A 20,667-nucleotide genomic window follows, 5' to 3' on the forward strand; every position below is an offset into this window, starting at 1 on the left:
ATATTTAACATATCTATATTAATTCTGTTGATAAAAGTTAATTTTTATGATAAGTTAGTAATAGGTGTACGAGTAAGCTGCTTGAGACCGTTAGAAGCGGACCGGAAGTCTAGTCGATTCTTTTTTTCTAGTAAGATCTCACCTCTTTTTTTATGTCTATAATAAAGAAGTTATTCTTTTCAAATAATAAGCACGTTTTATATTCTTTTATCTGCGCAAGCAACAAGTTATAGATCCAGATCACACACTTAAAAAAAACCAAGTAAGAAACGTGCGTAAAGTAAAAATTCTTGGCTGCAAAAAGTAGCTATAAAAATGGCTAGTCGTCTGATTGAAGATTTGAATAACATAGAGAGGTTATGCAGTGTGGATACATACTAGGTATAGAAATTTCAATTGAATATCCTGCTTCAGTCTAATGATCTTACTGAGAACTGCGGATTGGAAGCAAAAAGATGCAAATGCTCAAGAGATGATCATTATGACAATAGATAAAAAATCTTTCATACATATAATAAACTGCGGAACTGCTTATGAGATGTGGATTAAATTGCTATCTATGAGAGAGATAAGAAACGTCAAAAGTGCAACTTATTACAGGAATTTTTTTTGTATATGTTTGATAAAGACACTGATATGGCAACACATATAAGCAGGTTAGAAAATCTGAGTCATAGACTGAAATCGTTGGAGGCAGACATGAATGAGGACATGTTAATATCGAAAATATTAGTATCACTTCCGGAAAAATATAAATATTTTACTACGGCGTGGGATTCAACTCCATTAGAAGAAAAGAAGATGGAAAATCTGACGGCAAGACTGTTGGCCGAAGAACTAAGAAGTGGTACTGTCAAGGAATCACCAGTGGCTTTCAAAACTGACATGGAATGTTGGAGATGCGATGGAGATGGTCATCTGGCTAAAAATTGTAAGTCTAAGAAAAATACAAAGGACATAAAATGTTTCAGCTGCGGTAAAACAGGTCATTTTGCTGCAAATTGCTCCACAAAAGGTAACGCTAGTATCTAGTTACCTCCTTGGAGGTACAGAGATTTTGTTGGGATGGCTGGCCAATTGGAACTTAGGAGCTCAGGGTCGCACAAGGTCTTCTCGCCGTTTTCATTAAATATGTAATCGTATTAGAATAAAAATCGTTTATTCAGATACATTAGCTTTAAATCTTCTTTTCTTTCTCGCACTTCAACTTGGCTTATCGCGGTATAGAGTTGCTTCGCCTGCCTGATATCGCGGCTGCCATCGCGAGATCAGCTGGGACGTTCGTTATTATTAAAACGATTACAATTGTCCGTCTCGTGATTATTTTTATTAAGTTCGATGGTACAGTATAATTTTATAATTTTATCTGCTTCGTGTGATCTTATGATTATGACTCTCGCACTTGTTCGAGGTGGGTAATTTTATTACCTTCTTTTCGATTAGTTTTCGGAGGGGATCGTTCAGCGACAGGACCATAGATGGTCGTATCGCTCGTTTTCGGCTGGAAAAACCTAAACGCAAGCTACATAAATTCTTTGCTTGCATTTCCGGCACGTCGTTCTTCGAGTCGCGCGATTGCGTGGTCTTCGTGCGTGGCTCGCTTCGTTAGCGATTGCGGTCGTAACTCTATACGTCTTCTTCGGCTTCGAGTTATAGTCGGAAACGTATGTTAAATAATATTTAATAATCAATAACTATACTAATTTAGTTATAGCCGTTTTGGGCTATAACAATGTAAGAAGATAAATCATATAGAAAAAAGATTGTTATTTTCGCAATAAAAGAAACAAAGGAGCTAGTCAAAAGGTAGCATTTTTTATTAAAACTTTTAGCACTTTCAGATATTTTGGATAGTAGACTCTGGTACCACAAGACATATGGCAAATAGTAATAAATATGGAAAACTTTTAAAAAATTGAAGCGGCCAAGAGGAATGAATTGATGGAAGCTGAAGGAATCGGTAGCATAGACTTTGATAAGTGTCTACTAAAAGAAGTCATGCTAGTTCCAGATTTGAGTGCAAACCTTTTATCCATAAATGCAATCACTAAAAATAATGGACAGGTACTCTTCTCTAAAAATAAAGTTCAAGTTAATTTCAACAATCAAACAGTATTATTAGATGAAAAATTGGAGAACGGTCTTTATGCTATAAAATTAAAACTAAAAAATAAAAGGAATTCATATTTGATAGAACAAAACAAATAGTGCAATACTATGATACAAAAAACTAGAGCATCTCAATAAAGAAGGCATGAAGAATTTACTACAAATATCTGATGGAATGAACATAAATAAAGCGGATATAGATTCAATGAATGAGGTATGTGAAATCTGTATGAAATCAAAACAAACTAGGTTAAATTTTGGCGACACTAAAACTAAGGCGAATAAACCACTAGAAATTATTCATACTAATTTATGTGGTCCGATAGAACCTTGTACATAGGATGGCAAAAACTATTTTCTAACGGTTTTGGATATTATATCAATTTTTAACAATTTATCTGATAAATATGAGGTTCCAGATGTGATTATGGAACATGTTCAAGAAGTGGAGACACAACATAATTCTAAGATACTAAAACTAAGATGTGACAACAGGAGAGAATATGTAAATCGGAAGATACAAGAGTGGAGTAAAACAAAAAGGATCCAAATTGATTATACAACACCATACACGCCTCAATTCAATAGTAAAGCAGAACGTATAAATAAAACTATTATGGATAAAACAAGGGCTTTGATACTTGATACTGATTTGAATAAAAATATGTAGGGAGAATCAATGTACACAGCAGCATATTTATGTAATAGATCCACCACTAAAAATTTAAAGATAACACTAGTAGAAATGTGGAAAAATAAAAGACCAGATTTTAGTAGGATCAAAATATTTGGATGCGAAGCCTATATGAAAGTTTTAGGCCCCTTAAAAAAATTGGATGAAAGGAGTAAATTACACGGACTAATTGGTTATTCAACAAATAGATATAGACTCTGGGATGAGCAGAAAAGAAAAATTATCATCGCAAGAGACATCAAATTTAAGGAATATGTAAAGAACACCGAAAGAACAAAAAATAAAATTACAGCAATAGAGCCAGAAGATAATATAAAAGAAGGAGAAGAAAATCCTGAAGAACAACAAGAAGGACAAGTTAAAGAGGTAGAGGAATTAAATAATACAGCAGATGAAGAGACAGAAACAAAATCGGACAACCTAGATAAAAGCACAGAAGAAGATAAAACTGACGAACTAAGAAAATCACAAAGAATGCGGAAAATACCTGATAGATATAATGATTATGTATTTCTAACATATAAACAGGCTGATACAGGTTCAAATAAGGATAGATGGCTAGGTGCAATAGAAGAAGAATTCCTGATTAAAAATAAAACTTGGGATGTGGTAGATTTAAAAACGGCAAAACAACAAAAATCGCTAACCAGCAGATGGGTATTCAGGATAAAAGATGATGGTCGCTACAGAGCAAGACTAGTGATTAGAGGATGCAAACAACAATATAGAATTGATTATCAAGATACCTTCAGCCCGGTAGTTAGTGCAAATGCATTTAGATATATTTTTGTCATAGCAGCTAGACCAAATAATTTACTTGTTACTTTGGACATTAAAGCTGCCTTTCTGTATGGTGATTTGGAGAACACTATCTATATATTATCACCAGAAGGTTTTAACTATAAAAACAAGTTATGTAAATTAAAGCATTATACGGCTTAAAACAAGCACCGCTAAAATGGAATAAAAGATTCTCAAATTTCTTGAAAGAATAAGGACTCGAAAAGCTATAGACAGAGCACTGTATTTTTAAGAAAATAAATAATAATTTGCTCTTAGCCATATACATAGACGACGGATTGATAATTGAGATGACTGAAATAAATGGTTTACTATGAAAATTAGGAAAAGAATTTGAAATGACCGTAACAAGTAATCCAAAAATTTTTATAAGAACAGAAATCAATAAAACAAACGAAGGACCAAAATTAACACAAAGTGACTACACTAACAAAATTTTGAAAAGATTCAAAATGGAAGAATCCAAACCAGTGACAACACCAACTGTAAAAGAAAATAATACAACAGAAGAATATCTTAATATTTCATATTCTTTTAAAGAAGCAATTGGAAATTTACTTTATTTGAGTTATAAAACTAGGCCGGATTTAAGCTACGCAATCAACATACAAAGCAGACATACGGAAAATCCTAATAACAAGAATCTAATAGCAATGAAACGGATATTCAGATACATAAATGGAAAAAAAACAAAGGTATTCATTGTAAATTGCAAGAAAATGAAGAAATGACTGCCTTTTGTGATTCCAATTTTGCTGGAGAGGAGGAAACGAGAAGAGTCACACTGGATTCATAATATTCTACAATGGAAGACCTATAAGTTGGTATTCGCGTAAGCAGAATGTAGTAACTCTATCCAGTACTGAGGCTAAATATATTGCAGCGTCAGAATACTGTAAAAAAGTGCTTTATTTAAAAACTTTACTTAAAGAAATAACTCAAAAGCATTTAATATCTACTATTTATATAGACAATCAAAATGCAATTAGCTTGATAAAGAATGGTGTAACAAATAAGAGATCAAAACATATAGACATTAGATATTTTATACACGATGCAGTGAAAGGCGGAGGTATTAATTTCGAGTATTGTCCGACAAACCTACAAATAGCCCATCTGTTTACAAAGGCTCTCGAACGTGTTAAGTTTGAACAATTGAGAATAGATCTTGTAAAATAAGTTCTTTTTGTTCAGTTCCTTTTATTTTTTAATTTTATATGTAATGATTTTATTGATTTAATTTGTTGATAAAACTTATATAAAATTAAGAGGAAGTGTTGATAAAAGTTAATTTTTATGATAAGTAATAGGTGTACGAGTAAGCTACTTGAGACCATTAGAAGCGAACCGGAAGTCAAGTCGATACTTTTTTTTTCTAGAAAGATCTCACCCTTTTTGTGTCTATAATAAAGAAGTTATTCTTTTCAAGTAATAAGCATGTTTTATATTTTTTTATCTACGCAACTAACAAATTCAAATCTATTATCTAAAAAGTTAAAACTAATTTAAAATTAATTTACAGTAATCAAAATATAAATATATTAAATATCTAAAAAAAAACAAAATTTTGAAAAAAAACGGAGCTTTTTTTTTCTATTTACATCTTTAACTGTGAGTAATATACTTCAAGTTTTTACAACTATCGATATATGTGTTACTAAAAAAATATTTAGATTAATAAGGTTTTTAAGAATGTATAAAAATTTAATCACTGATCAATTAAACATTTTGTAGTTATTATATATATATATATATATATATATTCTTACAATTTAAAATCTACATTTAAAATCTTGCGATTGTTAGGCGTGCGACGAAGCGGAGATTAATAATCAAGCATTTAATTATTTATTGCGATTAGCAACTACATAACAGTGGGATGTTTTTTCTTGCCGCGCGCTTATGTTTGCGCGGATTGGTCAAATTTTTAAAATTAATTTTTGTAAAAATTTTATTAATTGTAAAAATCGCAAAACGGTAGATTTTCCTACTCGGTTTGACCCGCTCTACTTGCATACGAGAGGTGATACGATTATTATTCATATATGATTATTATGAACATCCTGCATGTATTTATGAATTATAAATGATAAATATGCAAGGTTACACCTCACCAATGACTTTGATCTTGACATATGTTGTTAAGGACATGACCCTGAGTAACTTTTCCTTATAACTTAATCGGCGGTCTTTTATAGTTTCTGAGATATTTAAAGTTAATATTTGGGTAATAATATAGAGACAGAAGATATAACCTAACCCTTTTTGGTAATTGTGCAGAATAGGAGAGGCAAAGTCTGCACCACAATTGTTGCATGGATGAGAAACTATATGCGTGGGCGCAGTGAGTTTCACACCCCCCTACGGGGGAGGCTCCATTTCCAGAAGATATAACCTAATCCAAACCTATTTCTGAAAATTTGGTTTGAATTATATAACGTAACCCAAACCAAAGAAATAGGTTTAGGTAAGGTTATATCTTGGAGCCCCCCCCGTAGGGGGGGGGGGCGGCACTCACTAATGTGTGCGCATATATACTTTACAAAGCAAAGCGAAGTCCGCCCTACAATTGTTGTGTGGATGGGAAAGTATATGCGTGGACGCAGTGGGCTCCACTATAAAAAAACTGGACATATAGGTTTGCGTTGAACCTCGCTTTGTGTGGAAAGTAAAAAAATCTAAAGAGCTTCGTCTCTGGAAACGTAAAGAAATTTTTTCCACGTCTGATCTAAGCAAATGTAAACAAGCTTCATTTTTTTTATTTTATAATAGAAAAATCATTAAAATTATGAAAACATAACTTTAAATATCTCAGAAATTACAAGACCGGCGGTTAAGTTAAAAGGGAAAGTTACTCAGGGTCATGTCTTTGACAACATATGTCAAAGTCAAAGTCATCGGTGAGATATGACCTAATATGCATATTTACTAATTTTTCATAAGGAAAGAAAATATTTATAAGGAGAGATTCTCAAGTTCTAAATAAATTCAGTAAAGTGTAGTTTTGTGTTATCATCAAATTGATAAATTTATTAAATTATCTTATTTATTACATTCTTTTTTATTGCAACTAAAAAAATATAAAAATATATTAAATATAAAAGTGTTAATAGTTTATTAAAAGAATTAAATATTAAATTTCTAATATAAAATCCTGTTTTAAAAAAATTTGCGCGCATGAATTAATAATATAAGAAATATAAATTTATATGAGATTAGTGATACAAAAGTTTTTTTTTGTTTGACTAATTATAAGAATTCTATAGGATAGAAATAAACAATTTTTTTTTAAATAATATTTTTAGAATAATGTTAATTTTTTTTAGGAAAATACCATCTGGTCAATAAAAATGGTCGCATTGAAAAAAGTATTAATGCACATATGGGGGCAACAATTGTTGGAAGATGGAGTAACGATGGTTCTGCATTGTTGACTGGTATGTTATCATAATGTCTTTGAAAATTCATTGTTTAGAAGAATGGCTTTGATTTCAGCTGGTGAGGATGGATTAATCAAGATCTGGTCTCGTAGTGGTATGCTTCGATCTACATTAATTAAAGCAAATCTGCCTATATTAACATCAAGCTGGAGTCCTGACTGTTCAACCATATTGTACTCCCAGGGTGCAAACTTAATCTTGCAGTCATTTAATTCTAATTCCAAATCACATAAGGTAAAAGATTTTTATTTTTTCGCTTAAAGTTTTAAATATTTAATAATTTATATTCTCCTTTTTTCTTTCCTCGCAATATTGCTTATTAAAGACTATATGAAATTATTTTAATTGTAAGAAAATAGCACAAAATAACGATATAATAACATTGAATATAGTGCTTTAATATATCGAAATTTTCTTTATTACTGTTGAACTAATTTTTCTAATGAAAGTGAGAAAAGACAGTGATATTTTATTCCGACTTGACTGTATTTGATTAACAATCTTTACAATGTGTACGGAACGAGACACGTGTGCCCTATGAACAATGAGTATTATGATCAAATGACATACGTTAATCTCTAACGTACGAGTCAGAAGTTGACCATATCGCAGGACCAAAAATGAAAAGATAGATGTCGTCCGCATTATTTTAAGCCGATAAAACTCGTATAATATATAAAATATATATATTAAATCATATATCGTTATATTTGTTTCAAACAGCGCTACAACTTTTACTGTGTCGAATATAATGTTGTTATAAAAAAATTATGTACACCTCTCCGTTCGTTAACACTGATAGCTTTTGTCGGCATTACTATGCTCATAATAGAGTTTAGTTTGAACTATTTAATTTGATATATATTTGTTATGGATTATCTCTTAAATGGTCTCTTAAATCCCTTTAAATGGTTCAAACTGAACTCTATTATGAGCATAGGGTAAATATTGACAAAAGGGGACCAAACTTCAATGATCTTGACCTTGACATATATTGTCAGGGTCATCCTCCTGAGTAACTCTCAAAAGGTTTTAGCCGTCCCTCGTTGTTTACTGAAAAGTTATTAACAAACAAAGATTTGTATAAATCAAGGTTTGTACGTAGTCTGACAATAAAAAACTTGATATTGGACTTAGTTTACAGAAATAGTCCTTTGTATACTACACATATACACTTAAATAAACATGCAAGTTTGTGCATAGGGTGTTCAAAAATAAAATATTACTATGTTAAATAAATTATTTATTGGATATAGTTTGCTCATTATTTGAAAAAAAAAAACATCAATAATTTGTCACGTTTATCAAAAGTATAAAGTCTTTTAAATGAAAATTCAGCAATATCATGTTGATAATGATATTCTCGAATACCGAAATGAAAGATTAGTTGGGGGAGGGGGAAGGGGCAGAACCCACTGCGTCCACGTATACAATTTCCCATTCACACAATTGTGGAGTGGACTTTGCTTCGCTTTGTAAAGTATATGAGTAGATAGTGGGCACTATGGGGCGTCAAAACAAACCCCCACTCCTCGGCCACTGGCGCCGACCCCCTGCTGTGACGGTCTGGGGCCCTCCCCCCTAAGGGTGTCTGTGGAAAAAAAGAGTGGAGGGGGGGATTCGTGGACGTCTACGAGACAATTTTCCCTTTAAATTTTTCTTTTTTTTATTTTTTTATTTTTTCGGTCGCGTGAACATGCTCGGGCTCGAACCTGGGTCCTCCGCCTCTCCAAACAGGGTCCTAGTATGCTGAGCTAGTTGAAAACTTATTAGAATAGAAGTTAAACGTAGTATTTGTGGAAAGTAGTCCAGCGCTAAGATAGGGGTCCTGACGGTCCGATTGGTTCTCCCCATAGTGCCTCCGATTGGTTCCGACGGTTCCGTCGATTTAAAAAAGCGGGTTGGAAAAACGAGCCAAAAAATAGTGCGTGGGAGAAAGCGGGCAAGATGTCTGACGGAAAGCAGACGTGACGACAAAACCGACAAAATGGCGACCGTCGAGACTGGAGATGCGTCTAGACATAAGGCACCCAGCCTCCCCTCCCCTTACGGAAAACCGAAAAATATCGTGCGGTATACAACATCGTCCCATCGCCCACCTTAGAGGAAAACCAGGGGAGATATACGCTATATGTCGCCTGTTCTCTTCCACCCTTCCTGTTGAAAAGAGAAAAATTGGATAAGGTACCGCTAGAATAAACTAGATGCTATGAAGTGGTAACGAACACGTGCGTGCATGTACGGGTACGCTTGTCCGAGCGGGTGAGCCCCGCTGCACAGATAGACATACGGTAACAACATCGCTGGAGACGATAGAAAGGGTCTTGAATTATATACGGATACCAAAGACTGTTTGCGCTGAGGCTTAGGGCAGAGTCTATGACGTCACTGAGACGTCGGGAAGAAAGGAAGGGAAGAAAAATATTTTCATCTGGTTGCTTTAAAATAAAAAACATCATTATTTATATTATGCGGAATATGGAACATTGCACAATGAAAAATTTACATTTAATTTAATATTTATTTACAAAAAGATTATTTTCACCGCTGCGAAAAGTACACAAAAGTATATTACGTAATATAGCAATAAAAGAGAGAGTGTCGAGAAAAAATAGAAAAATCATTGTTCAGATACATAAACATACGATAGCGAATTTCGACTATCGATAAATCTACGTTTTAGTAATACGGGCACGCATACTTTAGTTTCGTTCCGTGTTACGATCTCGTGAAACGCGGTACGACGAATTGCTCTAAAGCATAGATTTATCGAAGTTTTCGGCAATTCTTCTCCGTTCTTTTCATTTCCCTGTGCTCACTCTTTATTTAACAATAAATTCTTAATGCTGTTAAAATTAACCAACCGAGAGTTTTCATAGTTTAGGGTTATGCCCTTTACTTTACAGCATTCACGCGTACGCCTATTCGGCATACGAACAACATAGGCATAAAATTTTGGGCCACCGGACACGAACGCATCGATATAACTACCACGACCGTAGCTTTCGAGCTCGTCTGTCATGTCACCTAGAAAATTCCCCGTATGCGGTTCATACTCATTCGGTTTACCTGTGCTTACATATATACACGAATCAGTATCATAATATAACACGCGTCGATCTAAACGTTCTAAATATTCATATAATTTTAAGCGTGCTTGAGCCGTCGTATAAGCCGCTATCGCAACATTAGTTATAGGCGAGGGCGTGACAGCCTCTTGTCGCAATCGCCACGAAACATATATTACATCGTCGTTCACGGGTAATATATCGGTTATCTCATGCTCGCCACTCGTCAGTAATGTCAGAAAACGTTGCAGCGTTCTCACAACCTCGGTATTCGGCAAATTGGCCCGCTGGCCGAATTCTTCCCAAAATGAATTTAAACAGAGTTTTGCAACTGAACGTAAACCAGGGTTCAGCGCGACGTTATCGAGAACAATACTTTCGGTTTTTTCGTACTCCCGTAGATACCGTTCTTTAGCGTCATCGTCGTCACCGCATTCCCCCGGCCATCCGCTTGCTTCTTGTTTTAATTGTAAGAATGAGTTTATATATTCGGCGAACAAACCGCCTTGTCGCGATGCGCGATCGAATTGGCTAACTTTATATTGCCAAATCTCGCTTACTGCCGTCACGAGATAACCCTTTTCGACTGCCTTTCGTAATTCGCACGACACCCACGTACCCTCGAATTCCCGCTCATTAATGCTGTCGTGCGTGCAAGATGTCTGCGCAAATGTTTTGCAACAACTACGACATAAGGTGAAAAGTAATTTTCCGCGCACGCGATACGGGAGTACAGGATGAAATAGGTTGCGTGATGGAAGCACAGTACAGCGTATAAGACCTTCGTGCGAATCAAAATTGTAATTTGGAGCTATTCCGATTAAAGAGGCGCATTCTTTGCCAACATGAATATCTGGATGTCCGATCGGGAAAGCGCCTGTCTTCAATACATACGGGTATAAAGAGCATACGTCTACGTAATGTATTTTCTCTGCACCCGTAACTTCGTATCGCGTCACGATATTTCCCGTACGGCCGCCCGAAAAACGCATCGCGAGGGTCGAGCGGTGGTGTTTCCACCAACGAATGGTTTTCGAGATATTCTCGCATTTCACGATTCTCGAGCATATCCCGATCAAAAAGGCACTCCCATTTTTCCATCACCATATACCTCCGTTGTCGAAGGCGCCACGAGATCGCGAGAGTTTGCTCGTATCGCGAAGCAATCGTATCTCCATGATCCAAAGTCGAAGAAAGCGCTCTATCGCGATTCGAAGGAAAGCAAGTCGGACACCCGTGCCAAAAGCATCCGTGTAATTGTAAAATGTGACACTGTGTGGTCTCAACAACGGTAGTTTCATAATATCCGTCGACGAGCGTACCATCAGTCGTACAATATTCACGCGCACGCTCCGCATGGTTTATAGGATGCCCGATTTTGCGCTCCATCCATACCAGCCATTGTAGAGCTTTACGCGAATAATTGCTCGCTTTTCTATATCCACCGGAAGAAATAATACCTATTTCCTTTTCGCGCAAAAAGTTTTTACGGAAAACGGTCATACACGTCGAGGCAATAGTGGTGCATTCCTCGAACGGGCACACGTTGCCGCGGTTTATAAAAATTTTTCTAAATGCTATACACGCGCGTCGAAGAATGTCTACATCGGTATGACAATAGCGAACAATTTCTTGTTGAAAGTCGAATACGGTGTTCTTTCGCGTTATGTCCGTATGCCATGCGAGAAAGCGTTCGCGTTCCGTTGTCTTCATGTTTTCAGGAGAATAATATTTCGCGCCTGGTAACGGTCCGACATACGTTTGATTTTCGACAGTGTTAAATAAATGCGGAAAAATGCCTTTATCCACAGAGTCCCCTAGGCCAAAAGCTTTCGGTAATTCAGATAATCGCATTGGCATATAATTAGCACTGTCGATGAATTTTGTATTTCCTGCTAATAACATTACAATTTTTGTACCGCTCAAAATTATTTTCGGCTCTAAATAATTCCGATTTTCTACGATGTATTGAAGAATAAACTGCGCGTCGAACACTTTTGCATTATGTGCTATGCATATGATCTGGTTAAAACGTTTCGTCCTTCGCGTTGCGAATTCGACAAATTGTTTCACTGGATCATGTCTGAATATGAATTCGCGTATCCCGCACCAACGGCATTGCACGGACATGTCGTTTTCCTGCGCGCATGCTTCGCAAATCTGTTGCGCTACGCAGAGGGTAGGTACATATTTTTTCACGTTTATTGTACCTTCGAGCGTCTCGTCTTGCCGTGTTTTGAAATCATAAAATATAAATGCCACAAAGTCCTTTTTGCGCTCGTTTACCTCTTCGCCAGCAGCTTCTTTACTCTTTGTTGTTCCTCGCGTATCCGATATCAACGTAGTCATCGCCGTTGACAAGGACGGTTCGATAGAGGAACTAACCGCTTTGCGAAGAGGTTGCATATGACATAAATGATTTCGAGATTGCGGCGTCCGATATAGTCTGCAGTAAGAAATGCCGCATTCGTGTTTCGCATTCGATTTAACCGCGCATCCGCATTCATTGCAAAATCTCACGACATTACAAACACTCGCGAGCGATCTACCGTTATACGATTTTTTACTACGATGACGATCGAAACATTTTGCACCACAAAATGTTCGATTACATGAATCGCATTTCACAGGCGCAACGGAATCGGCGCATGCCGACTCTGCGAAACAGCGCGGACATTTATTCAAGCACCGATCACCTATCTCGTCCCGAAAACTTACATTACACGACGTACAATAATTACGAGAACCAGCGGCTGCTTTTAAATTTAAAATAGGATTGTAATGTCGCGAGCTCTCGTAATACATTATATTTAATCGGTGCGACGATTCCCGTCCGAGAGAAGCGAGTATTACGGTTCCGTCGTACATAGGTTTTTCTCCGCGATAAATTTTCGCTACAACAAGAGCCCGGGGAAAACATAAATTATCGGAATTTTTTATTGTTAGTATCGAACGCTTCGCAATATTTTCGCGTGTTAATTTCACACGTCCCCGCCCTGAAGGAACCGTAACGTTAAAAACTCGAATATCGAAGCGTTCCGCAATATCGAGACCTCCCGCGCTCTGCGCTACCGAACTCACAATTCCCCAAATATCTTCATACGTCAAGTCACGCGCAGGACGAAAAGATAATCCGGCAGGGCCATGAGACAAATCCGCAGAATGAAAAGATAACCCCACATAATCACCAGATTCGCATGAATTTATCGCATACGCGTGAATTTCACGGAACGCGTTTTCTAATGCTAAATATCTCCGCCTTTAAGCAATGGTCGAATCGCGAAACTCGCTTCTCTTCCGATTATGCCGAACCTCCTAAATTGTCGCATATTTTTCGTCAATAAATCTACGTAATTAAAATTAATATCGCCGACCTCATGACGTTGTTGTTCCTCTTCCACCTCCGGCTCCTCTTCACCATCTTCTGTCTCCGACGAGGGATTACAGCGTTCTTCACCGACGACTTCCTCTTCATTCTCATCCTCGTCAGTTACTTTCTCGTTATTACAGAGTTGCGTTGCTCGTTCTTCAGAAGTCGCTTCTTCATTTTGTCCACTACCGCCTCTCTGCACTGTCGAAACAAAAGAAAAATTTAATTATAAATAAAATAAAAATTACATCTACGTTATTTTTATTATTTTCAAAATTTTGTATCTCACCTGGTGATGCCGTGATATCAGCTTCGCTGTCGTTTTCGGCGGAACGTGCTCTTCCTAAAATTTAATATTTTATCAATATTGAATATAGAATCTGCATATAAAGATTAATATTTTTATTTTATTTTTATGCGAAACTTACTCGAAGGTCCTGTTTTGAGCTCTTCTTCAGCCGGACGTTTTCGAAGCTGAGGGAGTCTCTCGCTCATCAGTCGCAGACGTGTTTCGATCTACAAATTATGATTTTGAAAATTTTGATTAATCACTGTCTATCAAATTCGGTTACATTACAATTGTACAATATAAATAAAAACATTTTGCTTACCGTTTAAGCGGTTTCCTCGATGGTTTGATAGCAGGAAGGCTATAAGGCCGTCTGCATCCTCCTCCTCGTGGTCAAATGCCTCGCGCATTTCTATTATCTCACCCGCGATATGTAACAACTCGGCATAATTACCAAAATAACCTAGTTTATATAGCACAGCGAGTATAGTATTCGAACTAGCACACGCAAATGCCCGAAAAACTGTAATTTATTTCCGACGATTCGTCCGATAACACTGATAAATAGCGTTCACTATTTAACGTAGGCGACAAATTCGAGCCTATAATTATGCACTTGCCTAATACCTCTTTAAGTCCAGCCATTTTTGTCACTTACTCACGAAATACACGATATCGCTATTTTCCGCGGAACGACTCGCGTTACTTCGGATGATGTCGAACTCGAAATTACCTTTTTTACTTCGTCACGGAGAATTTATTTAAACGCATATCCCTACTTTTTTCCAAAAAGGAACGCCGCTGAAAGATTTAAAATTTTTCCTTTCTAGGTAGTTAGATTAGATTAGTTCAAAGAAAACAAAAGAACGCTGACAAAAAAAGAATCCCTGTTTTCCAAAAAGACGATAAAGTAGACAAAAAAATATTTTATTTTTTATCACGTTACTACATTATTTACTTAGTTTTATTACTTTTGTTATAGCGATCCTAAAGTAAAAGCTTTGTTGCGAAAAACGTTTTTAAAAATTTTCGTAGAAGAGACGGGATTATGTCAATTAGAAAATTACTCCTTTATCAAATTTTTTACAATATAATCTCTTACAATACAATCTATAAAAATTTATTACATATTGTAAATGTATTTAGAGAAAAAGTTTAGAGAAAAATTTTTTTCTTGTAACGAATCTAATTTCTAGATGATTCTAGATGTTTTTTTCGCGTAATTTTTAGCCAGTTGAACAAGATTGAACATGAAAAATCACGATTTTTCCTGTTATTTAGTTGTCTATACAAACTTTTCCCCCCACTTTTCTTTATATTTCGATATAGAAGCAGCGCGAGAAGATGCAAATCCTTCATTCGAGTTTGCCCGTACGAAGTCTTCATTTCGGCTGCGATACAAGAATTCGACATTGTTGTGCCTGGTGTTCTCTAAGTTTTATTCAAAAAGTGATAACAATAGCTGCCACGAAAGAAGTTTCCAGTGATCAAAAAAATCTAACCGATTTTGTTAAATCTACACACGTTTGTGATATTAGCAAATTGTACAACAAGATCGACAACGATAGAAGAAACGAACAGCGATACTTATTACTATCGACAACGTATGCCCTTAATTCATCGTGTACTAAGAAGCTACATGTGGGATTGCAAGCAACAAACGAAGGTTATTTCGCACCAATTGTTAAATTAACGGGTAATTATGCGGACGGAATTTGTCTCGATACCGTCACCTGGCAACAATTTCAACTCAACATGGAACAGATAGGATTGTACTTGAGTGAGAATCAAAAAACCAAACCAAGTCAGATTATCATCAACAATATTTCCATCGAATTCACCACTGCTTACAGGTCGAGGGCTGTGATAGTGACTTACAAGGAAAATGCAGAACTATCTGCGAGTAATGATGAAGCGGAGGAGCAAGCGCAACCGCCTTTGAAGATGCGAAAAACGCTAAAGAACGGTACCTACGAGAGTACGAAAAAACCAAAGGTATTGTTCTCGATAAGTGTAACGTCGCGCTGAACCCTGGTTTACGTTCAGTTGCAAAACTCTGTTTAAATTCATTTTGGGGAGAATTCGGCACGCACGACAGCATTAATGAGCGGGAATTCGAGGGTACGTGGGTGTCGTGCGAATTACGAAAGGCAGTCGAAAAGGGTTATCTCGTGACGGCAGTAAGCGAGATTTGGCAATATAAAGTTAGCCAATTCGATCGCGCATCGCGACAAGGCGGTTTGTTCGCCGAATATATAAACTCATTCTTACAATTAAAACAAGAAGCAAGCGGATGGCCGGGGGAATGCGGTGACGACGATGACGCTAAAGAACGGTATCTACGGGAGTACGAAAAAACCGAAAGTATTGTTCTCGATAACGTCGCGCTGAACCCTGGTTTACGTTCAGTTGCAAAACTCTGTTTAAATTCATTTTGGGAAGAATTCGGCCAGCGGGCCAATTTGCCGAATACCGAGGTTGTGAGAACGCTGCAACGTTTTCTGACATTACTGACGAGTGGCGAGCATGAGATAACCGATATATTACCCGTGAACGACGATGTAATATATGTTTCGTGGCGATTGCGACAAGAGGCTGTCACGCCCTCGCCTATAACTAATGTTGCGATAGCGGCTTATACGACGGCTCAAGCACGCTTAAAATTATATGAATATTTAGAACGTTTAGATCGACGCGTGTTATATTATGATACTGATTCGTGTATATATGTAAGCACAGGTAAACCGAATGAGTATGAACCGCATACGGGGAATTTTCTAGGTGACATGACAGACGAGCTCGAAAGCTACGGTCGTGGTAGTTATATCGATGCGTTCGTGTCCGGTGGCCCAAAATTTTATGCCTATGTTGTTCGTATGCCGAATAGGCGTACGCGTGAATGCTGTAAAGTAAAGGGCATAACCCTAAACTATGAAAACTCTCGGTTGGTTAATTTTAACAGCATTAAGAATTTATTGTTAAATAAAGAGTGAGCACAGGGAAATGAAAAGAACGGAGAAGAATTGCCGAAAACTTCGATAAATCTATGCTTTAGAGCAATTCGTCGTACCGCGTTTCACGAGATCGTAACACGGAACGAAACTAAAGTATGCGTGCCCGTATTACTAAAACGTAGATTTATCGATAGTCGAAATTCGCTATCGTATGTTTATGTATCTGAACAATGATTTTTCTATTTTTTCTCGACACTCTCTCTTTTATTGCTATATTACGTAATATACTTTTGTGTACTTTTCGCAGCGGTGAAAATAATCTTTTTGTAAATAAATATTAAATTAAATGTAAATTTTTCATTGTGCAATGTTCCATATTCCGCATAATATAAATAATGATGTTTTTTATTTTAAAGCAACCAGATGAAAATATTTTTCTTCCCTTCCTTTCTTCCCGACGTCTCAGTGACGTCATAGACTCTGCCCTAAGCCTCAGCGCAAACAGTCTTTGGTATCCGTATATAATTCAAGACCCTTTCTATCGTCTCCAGCGATGTTGTTACCGTATGTCTATCTGTGCAGCGGGGCTCACCCGCTCGGACAAGCGTACCCGTACATGCACGCACGTGTTCGTTACCACTTCATAGCATCTAGTTTATTCTAGCGGTACCTTATCCAATTTTTCTCTTTTCAACAGGAAGGGTGGAAGAGAACAGGCGACATATAGCGTATATCTCCCCTGGTTTTCCTCTAAGGTGGGCGATGGGACGATGTTGTATACCGCACGATATTTTTCGGTTTTCCGTAAGGGGAGGGGAGGCTGGGTGCCTTATGTCTAGACGCATCTCCAGTCTCGACGGTCGCCATTTTGTCGGTTTTGTCGTCACGTCTGCTTTCCGTCAGACATCTTGCCCGCTTTCTCCCACGCACTATTTTTTGGCTCGTTTTTCCAACCCGCTTTTTTAAATCGACGGAACCGTCGGAACCAATCGGAGGACTGGGCACTATGGGGAGAACCAATCGGACCGTCAGGACCCCTATCTTAGCGCTGGACTACTTTCCACAAATACTACGTTTAACTTCTATTCTAATAAGTTTTCAACTAGCTCAGCATACTAGGACCCTGTTTGGAGAGGCGGAGGACCCAGATTCGAGCCCGAGCATGTTCACGCGAACGAAAAAATAAAAAAATTAAAAAAATTAAAAAATTAAAAAAATTAAATAATTAAAAAATTTAAATAATTAAAAAAGAAAAATTTAAAGGGAAAATTGTCTCGTAGACGTCCACGAGTCCCCTCCACTCTTTTTTTCTACAGACAGCCTTAGGGTTGGAGGGCCCCAGACCGTCACAGCAGAGGGTCGGCGCCAGTGGCCGAGGAGTGGGGGTTTGTTTTGACGCTCCATAGTGCCCAATATCTACTTATATGCGTGGGCATAGTGCGTTTCGCCCCCCCCCCCCCTATGGGAGTGGGCTCCACTTTCGGAAGATATAACCTAACCCAAACCAAATTTTAGTTTTAAATCAGAAATGGTATTGGGTTAGGTTATGTTATCCGGAAATGAGGCCTCTCCGTAGAGGAGGGGGGGCGGAATCCACTGCATCCACGCATACTTTCCCATCTACAGGGTGATTCAAAACAACCTTCTGTCCTTACAATATACTTGACACTATTCAAAGACGATTTTTCCTTTGCCAACATTTTTTTCGAGGCTTAGTTTTTAAATTATAAGCCAAAATAGTTAACGAATTACGGGCTGCGTACGCGAGGCAGCAGGGGTGGCGCAACTCACCGTCCGATGTTGGTGATTACGTGAGGCGCTCGCTGCGATCAACTGTTTGCTACATACGATGGAGTGTATGTGTGAGAGAGAACGTATACGCGTATACATACCCATACACATTTTCTCTCTCTCTCTCTCTCTCTCTCTCTCTCTCTCTCTCTCTCTCTCTTTCTCCCTCTCTGTCTCTTTTACACCCATCGTATGTAGCAAACAGCTGATCGCACACACGCACTCTCTTTCTCTCTTCTTTATCTTTTTCTTTTATATCCATCGCGTATAGCAAACAGCTGATCGCACACACGCACTCTCTCTCTCTCTCTCTCTCTCTCTCTCTCTCTGTCTTTCTCTTTTACATCTATCGCGTGTAGCAAACAGTTGATCGCACACATGCACTCTGTCTCTCTCTCTCTCTCTCTCTCTCTCTCACACACACTGATTCTTACCTTTTATGTAGTAATTCGTTGCCCTCATACGACTCAATAAGTAATACTTCCGTATGATAGAACGAGTAACTAGCAAACTTTTTTCACTCATAAATTGTACCACTTATCGAACTTTTACGAATTAATCTACGCACTTTATCGATAAATTGAATTTTTTAACGATTATAACGGTTAATCACAATCTACCGATTACTACCGATTAATTATTAAAATATCTCGAAGAAAGAAACGCGTTATTCGATGCGGAAACTACGCGACGACAACAAGCAAGTTATATCGGTACTAGCGTTGCCGGCATGCCGGCTGCCGACTGCCGAACAACTGAATGTATCACATTACGCGTGATCGACGCGGACGCTATCATGTGTCCCGTGATCGGCTAAAGCCTCCGACATTGTAAATTCGATAGTTTCGAAAACATAAAACTATAAAATATGAAAATATAATGACGTATAATAACATCGTTTTTTTAAATAAATTTAGTTTATCGATAAAGTGCGCGGATTAATACGTAAAAGTTCGATAAGTGGTACAATTTGTGAGTGAAAAAAAGTTTGCTAGTTATTCGTTGTATCACACGGAAATATTACTTATTGAGTCGTATAAGGGCAACGAATCTCTACAAGGTAAGAGTCAGTGAGTGAGAAAGAGAGAATGTGTATTTGTATGTATACGCGTATACGTTCTCTCTCACACATACACCCCATGTAGCAAACAGTTAATCGCAGCGAGCGCCTCACGTAATCATCAGTATGGGACGGTGAGTTGCTCCGCTCCTGCCTGCTTTGTGTACGCGGCCCGTAATTCGTTAACTATTTTGGCTTATAATTTAAAAACTAAGCCTCGGAAAAAATTTTGGCAAAGAAAAAATCGTCTTAGAATAGTGTCAAGTATATGACATTGTAAGGACAGAAGGTTGTTTTGAATCACCCTGTATACAACAATTGTAGGGTGGACCTTGCTTTGCTTTGTAAAGTATATAAGTAGATCTTTTGGACATGGATTGGATTAGATTAGTTTTTTTAGGGAGGGGGTGCAGGGGAAGGGCGGAGCTCCTCCTCCTGCCTATGCGTTCGATTTATTACACTTGAATAAATGATTCTGCTAAGATACGCTCTATTAAATGTACATAGTATCAGAAAAATTATGTTTTATTTAGTAAACTTTTTAATGAACAACGAGCGACGGCTAACCTTTTGAGAGTTACTCAGGGCGATGACATGGGCAACATATGTCAAGGTCAAGGTTATTAGAGCTGGGTCCTCTTTTGTCAATATTTACCCAAAAATGTTTCAGATAAAAATTTGGTGTTGAGGAGGATAAGATTATCAAAACCTAAATATTTTATGAGATATTTTATTTTTTATATCAAAATATGTCAGATTAAGATATAAAATAACTCGAAAGATACTTAATGAAAAAAATACTATATTATAGTGTTTTGAAAAAGGTCTCAAAAATAGTTATAAGAATGTACAATAAAAAATAAGAAATTTTATTTAAAAAAATAAAGTTGCCCTTGAAATAACCCTTTGGATTTTGATCCAAGATCAAATGAAGATCACCATCAGATAATCCCCTCGAGCAACTTTTGTTTAAAACATTTTTGTTTTAAACTTAAGGGCTCTAAAATATTTCAATGAATTTATTGTTGCATGGCAAAGCGGTTGGAGGGGCGCTCTACAAAGGCGTTTGCTTGTACATAACTAGAGACACT

General features: G+C 37.2%; 2 protein-coding genes and 1 long non-coding RNA gene across 3 annotated transcripts in view; 2 read left to right on the forward strand and 1 right to left on the reverse strand.

Moving 5' to 3' along the window:
* The window catches only part of Oseg5 (intraflagellar transport protein Oseg5), a 369,827-nt gene that overhangs the window by 22,627 nt on the left and 326,533 nt on the right, over positions 1-20,667 (forward strand). The window contains exons 4-5 of the mRNA XM_070299093.1: positions 6,931-7,041; positions 7,100-7,278. Coding sequence (XP_070155194.1) covers positions 6,931-7,041; positions 7,100-7,278 — 290 coding nt within the window. The remainder of the gene's footprint in view (positions 1-6,930; positions 7,042-7,099; positions 7,279-20,667) is intronic.
* Positions 1,232-2,270, forward strand: LOC138934544 (uncharacterized). Its single transcript, XR_011447150.1, has 4 exons — positions 1,232-1,341; positions 1,444-1,664; positions 1,833-2,064; positions 2,195-2,270. It is a non-coding gene; the product is annotated as an uncharacterized lncRNA (long non-coding RNA).
* Positions 13,259-13,994, reverse strand: LOC138934499 (uncharacterized). Its single transcript, XM_070298321.1, has 3 exons — positions 13,911-13,994; positions 13,772-13,825; positions 13,259-13,683 (listed from the first exon to the last, which is right to left on the reverse strand). The coding sequence occupies exons 1-3, from the start codon at positions 13,975-13,977 to the stop codon at positions 13,358-13,360; spliced, it is 447 nt and encodes a 148-aa protein (XP_070154422.1). The 5' UTR covers positions 13,978-13,994; the 3' UTR covers positions 13,259-13,357.

This window comes from Polyergus mexicanus, unplaced genomic scaffold (genome assembly GCF_030449975.1).
Source record: "Polyergus mexicanus isolate NDT 795.1 unplaced genomic scaffold, iyPolMexi1.0 SCAF_7, whole genome shotgun sequence".
Lineage (NCBI taxonomy): Eukaryota > Metazoa > Arthropoda > Insecta > Hymenoptera > Formicidae > Polyergus > Polyergus mexicanus.

What these genes read in the sequence shown, in the direction of transcription:
- LOC138934499 (XM_070298321.1), bottom strand. Translation starts at nt 13,977, where the DNA reads ATGAGCGAGAGACTCCCTCAGCTTCGAAAACGTCCGGCTGAAGAAGAG. An exon ending in GCTCAAAACAGGACCTTCGA is followed by an intron (nt 13,826 to 13,910) that starts GTAAGTTTCGCA and finishes ATTAAATTTTAG; the next exon opens with GAAGAGCACGTTCCGCCGAA. An exon ending in TGATATCACGGCATCACCAG is followed by an intron (nt 13,684 to 13,771) that starts GTGAGATACAAA and finishes TTGTTTCGACAG; the next exon opens with TGCAGAGAGGCGGTAGTGGA.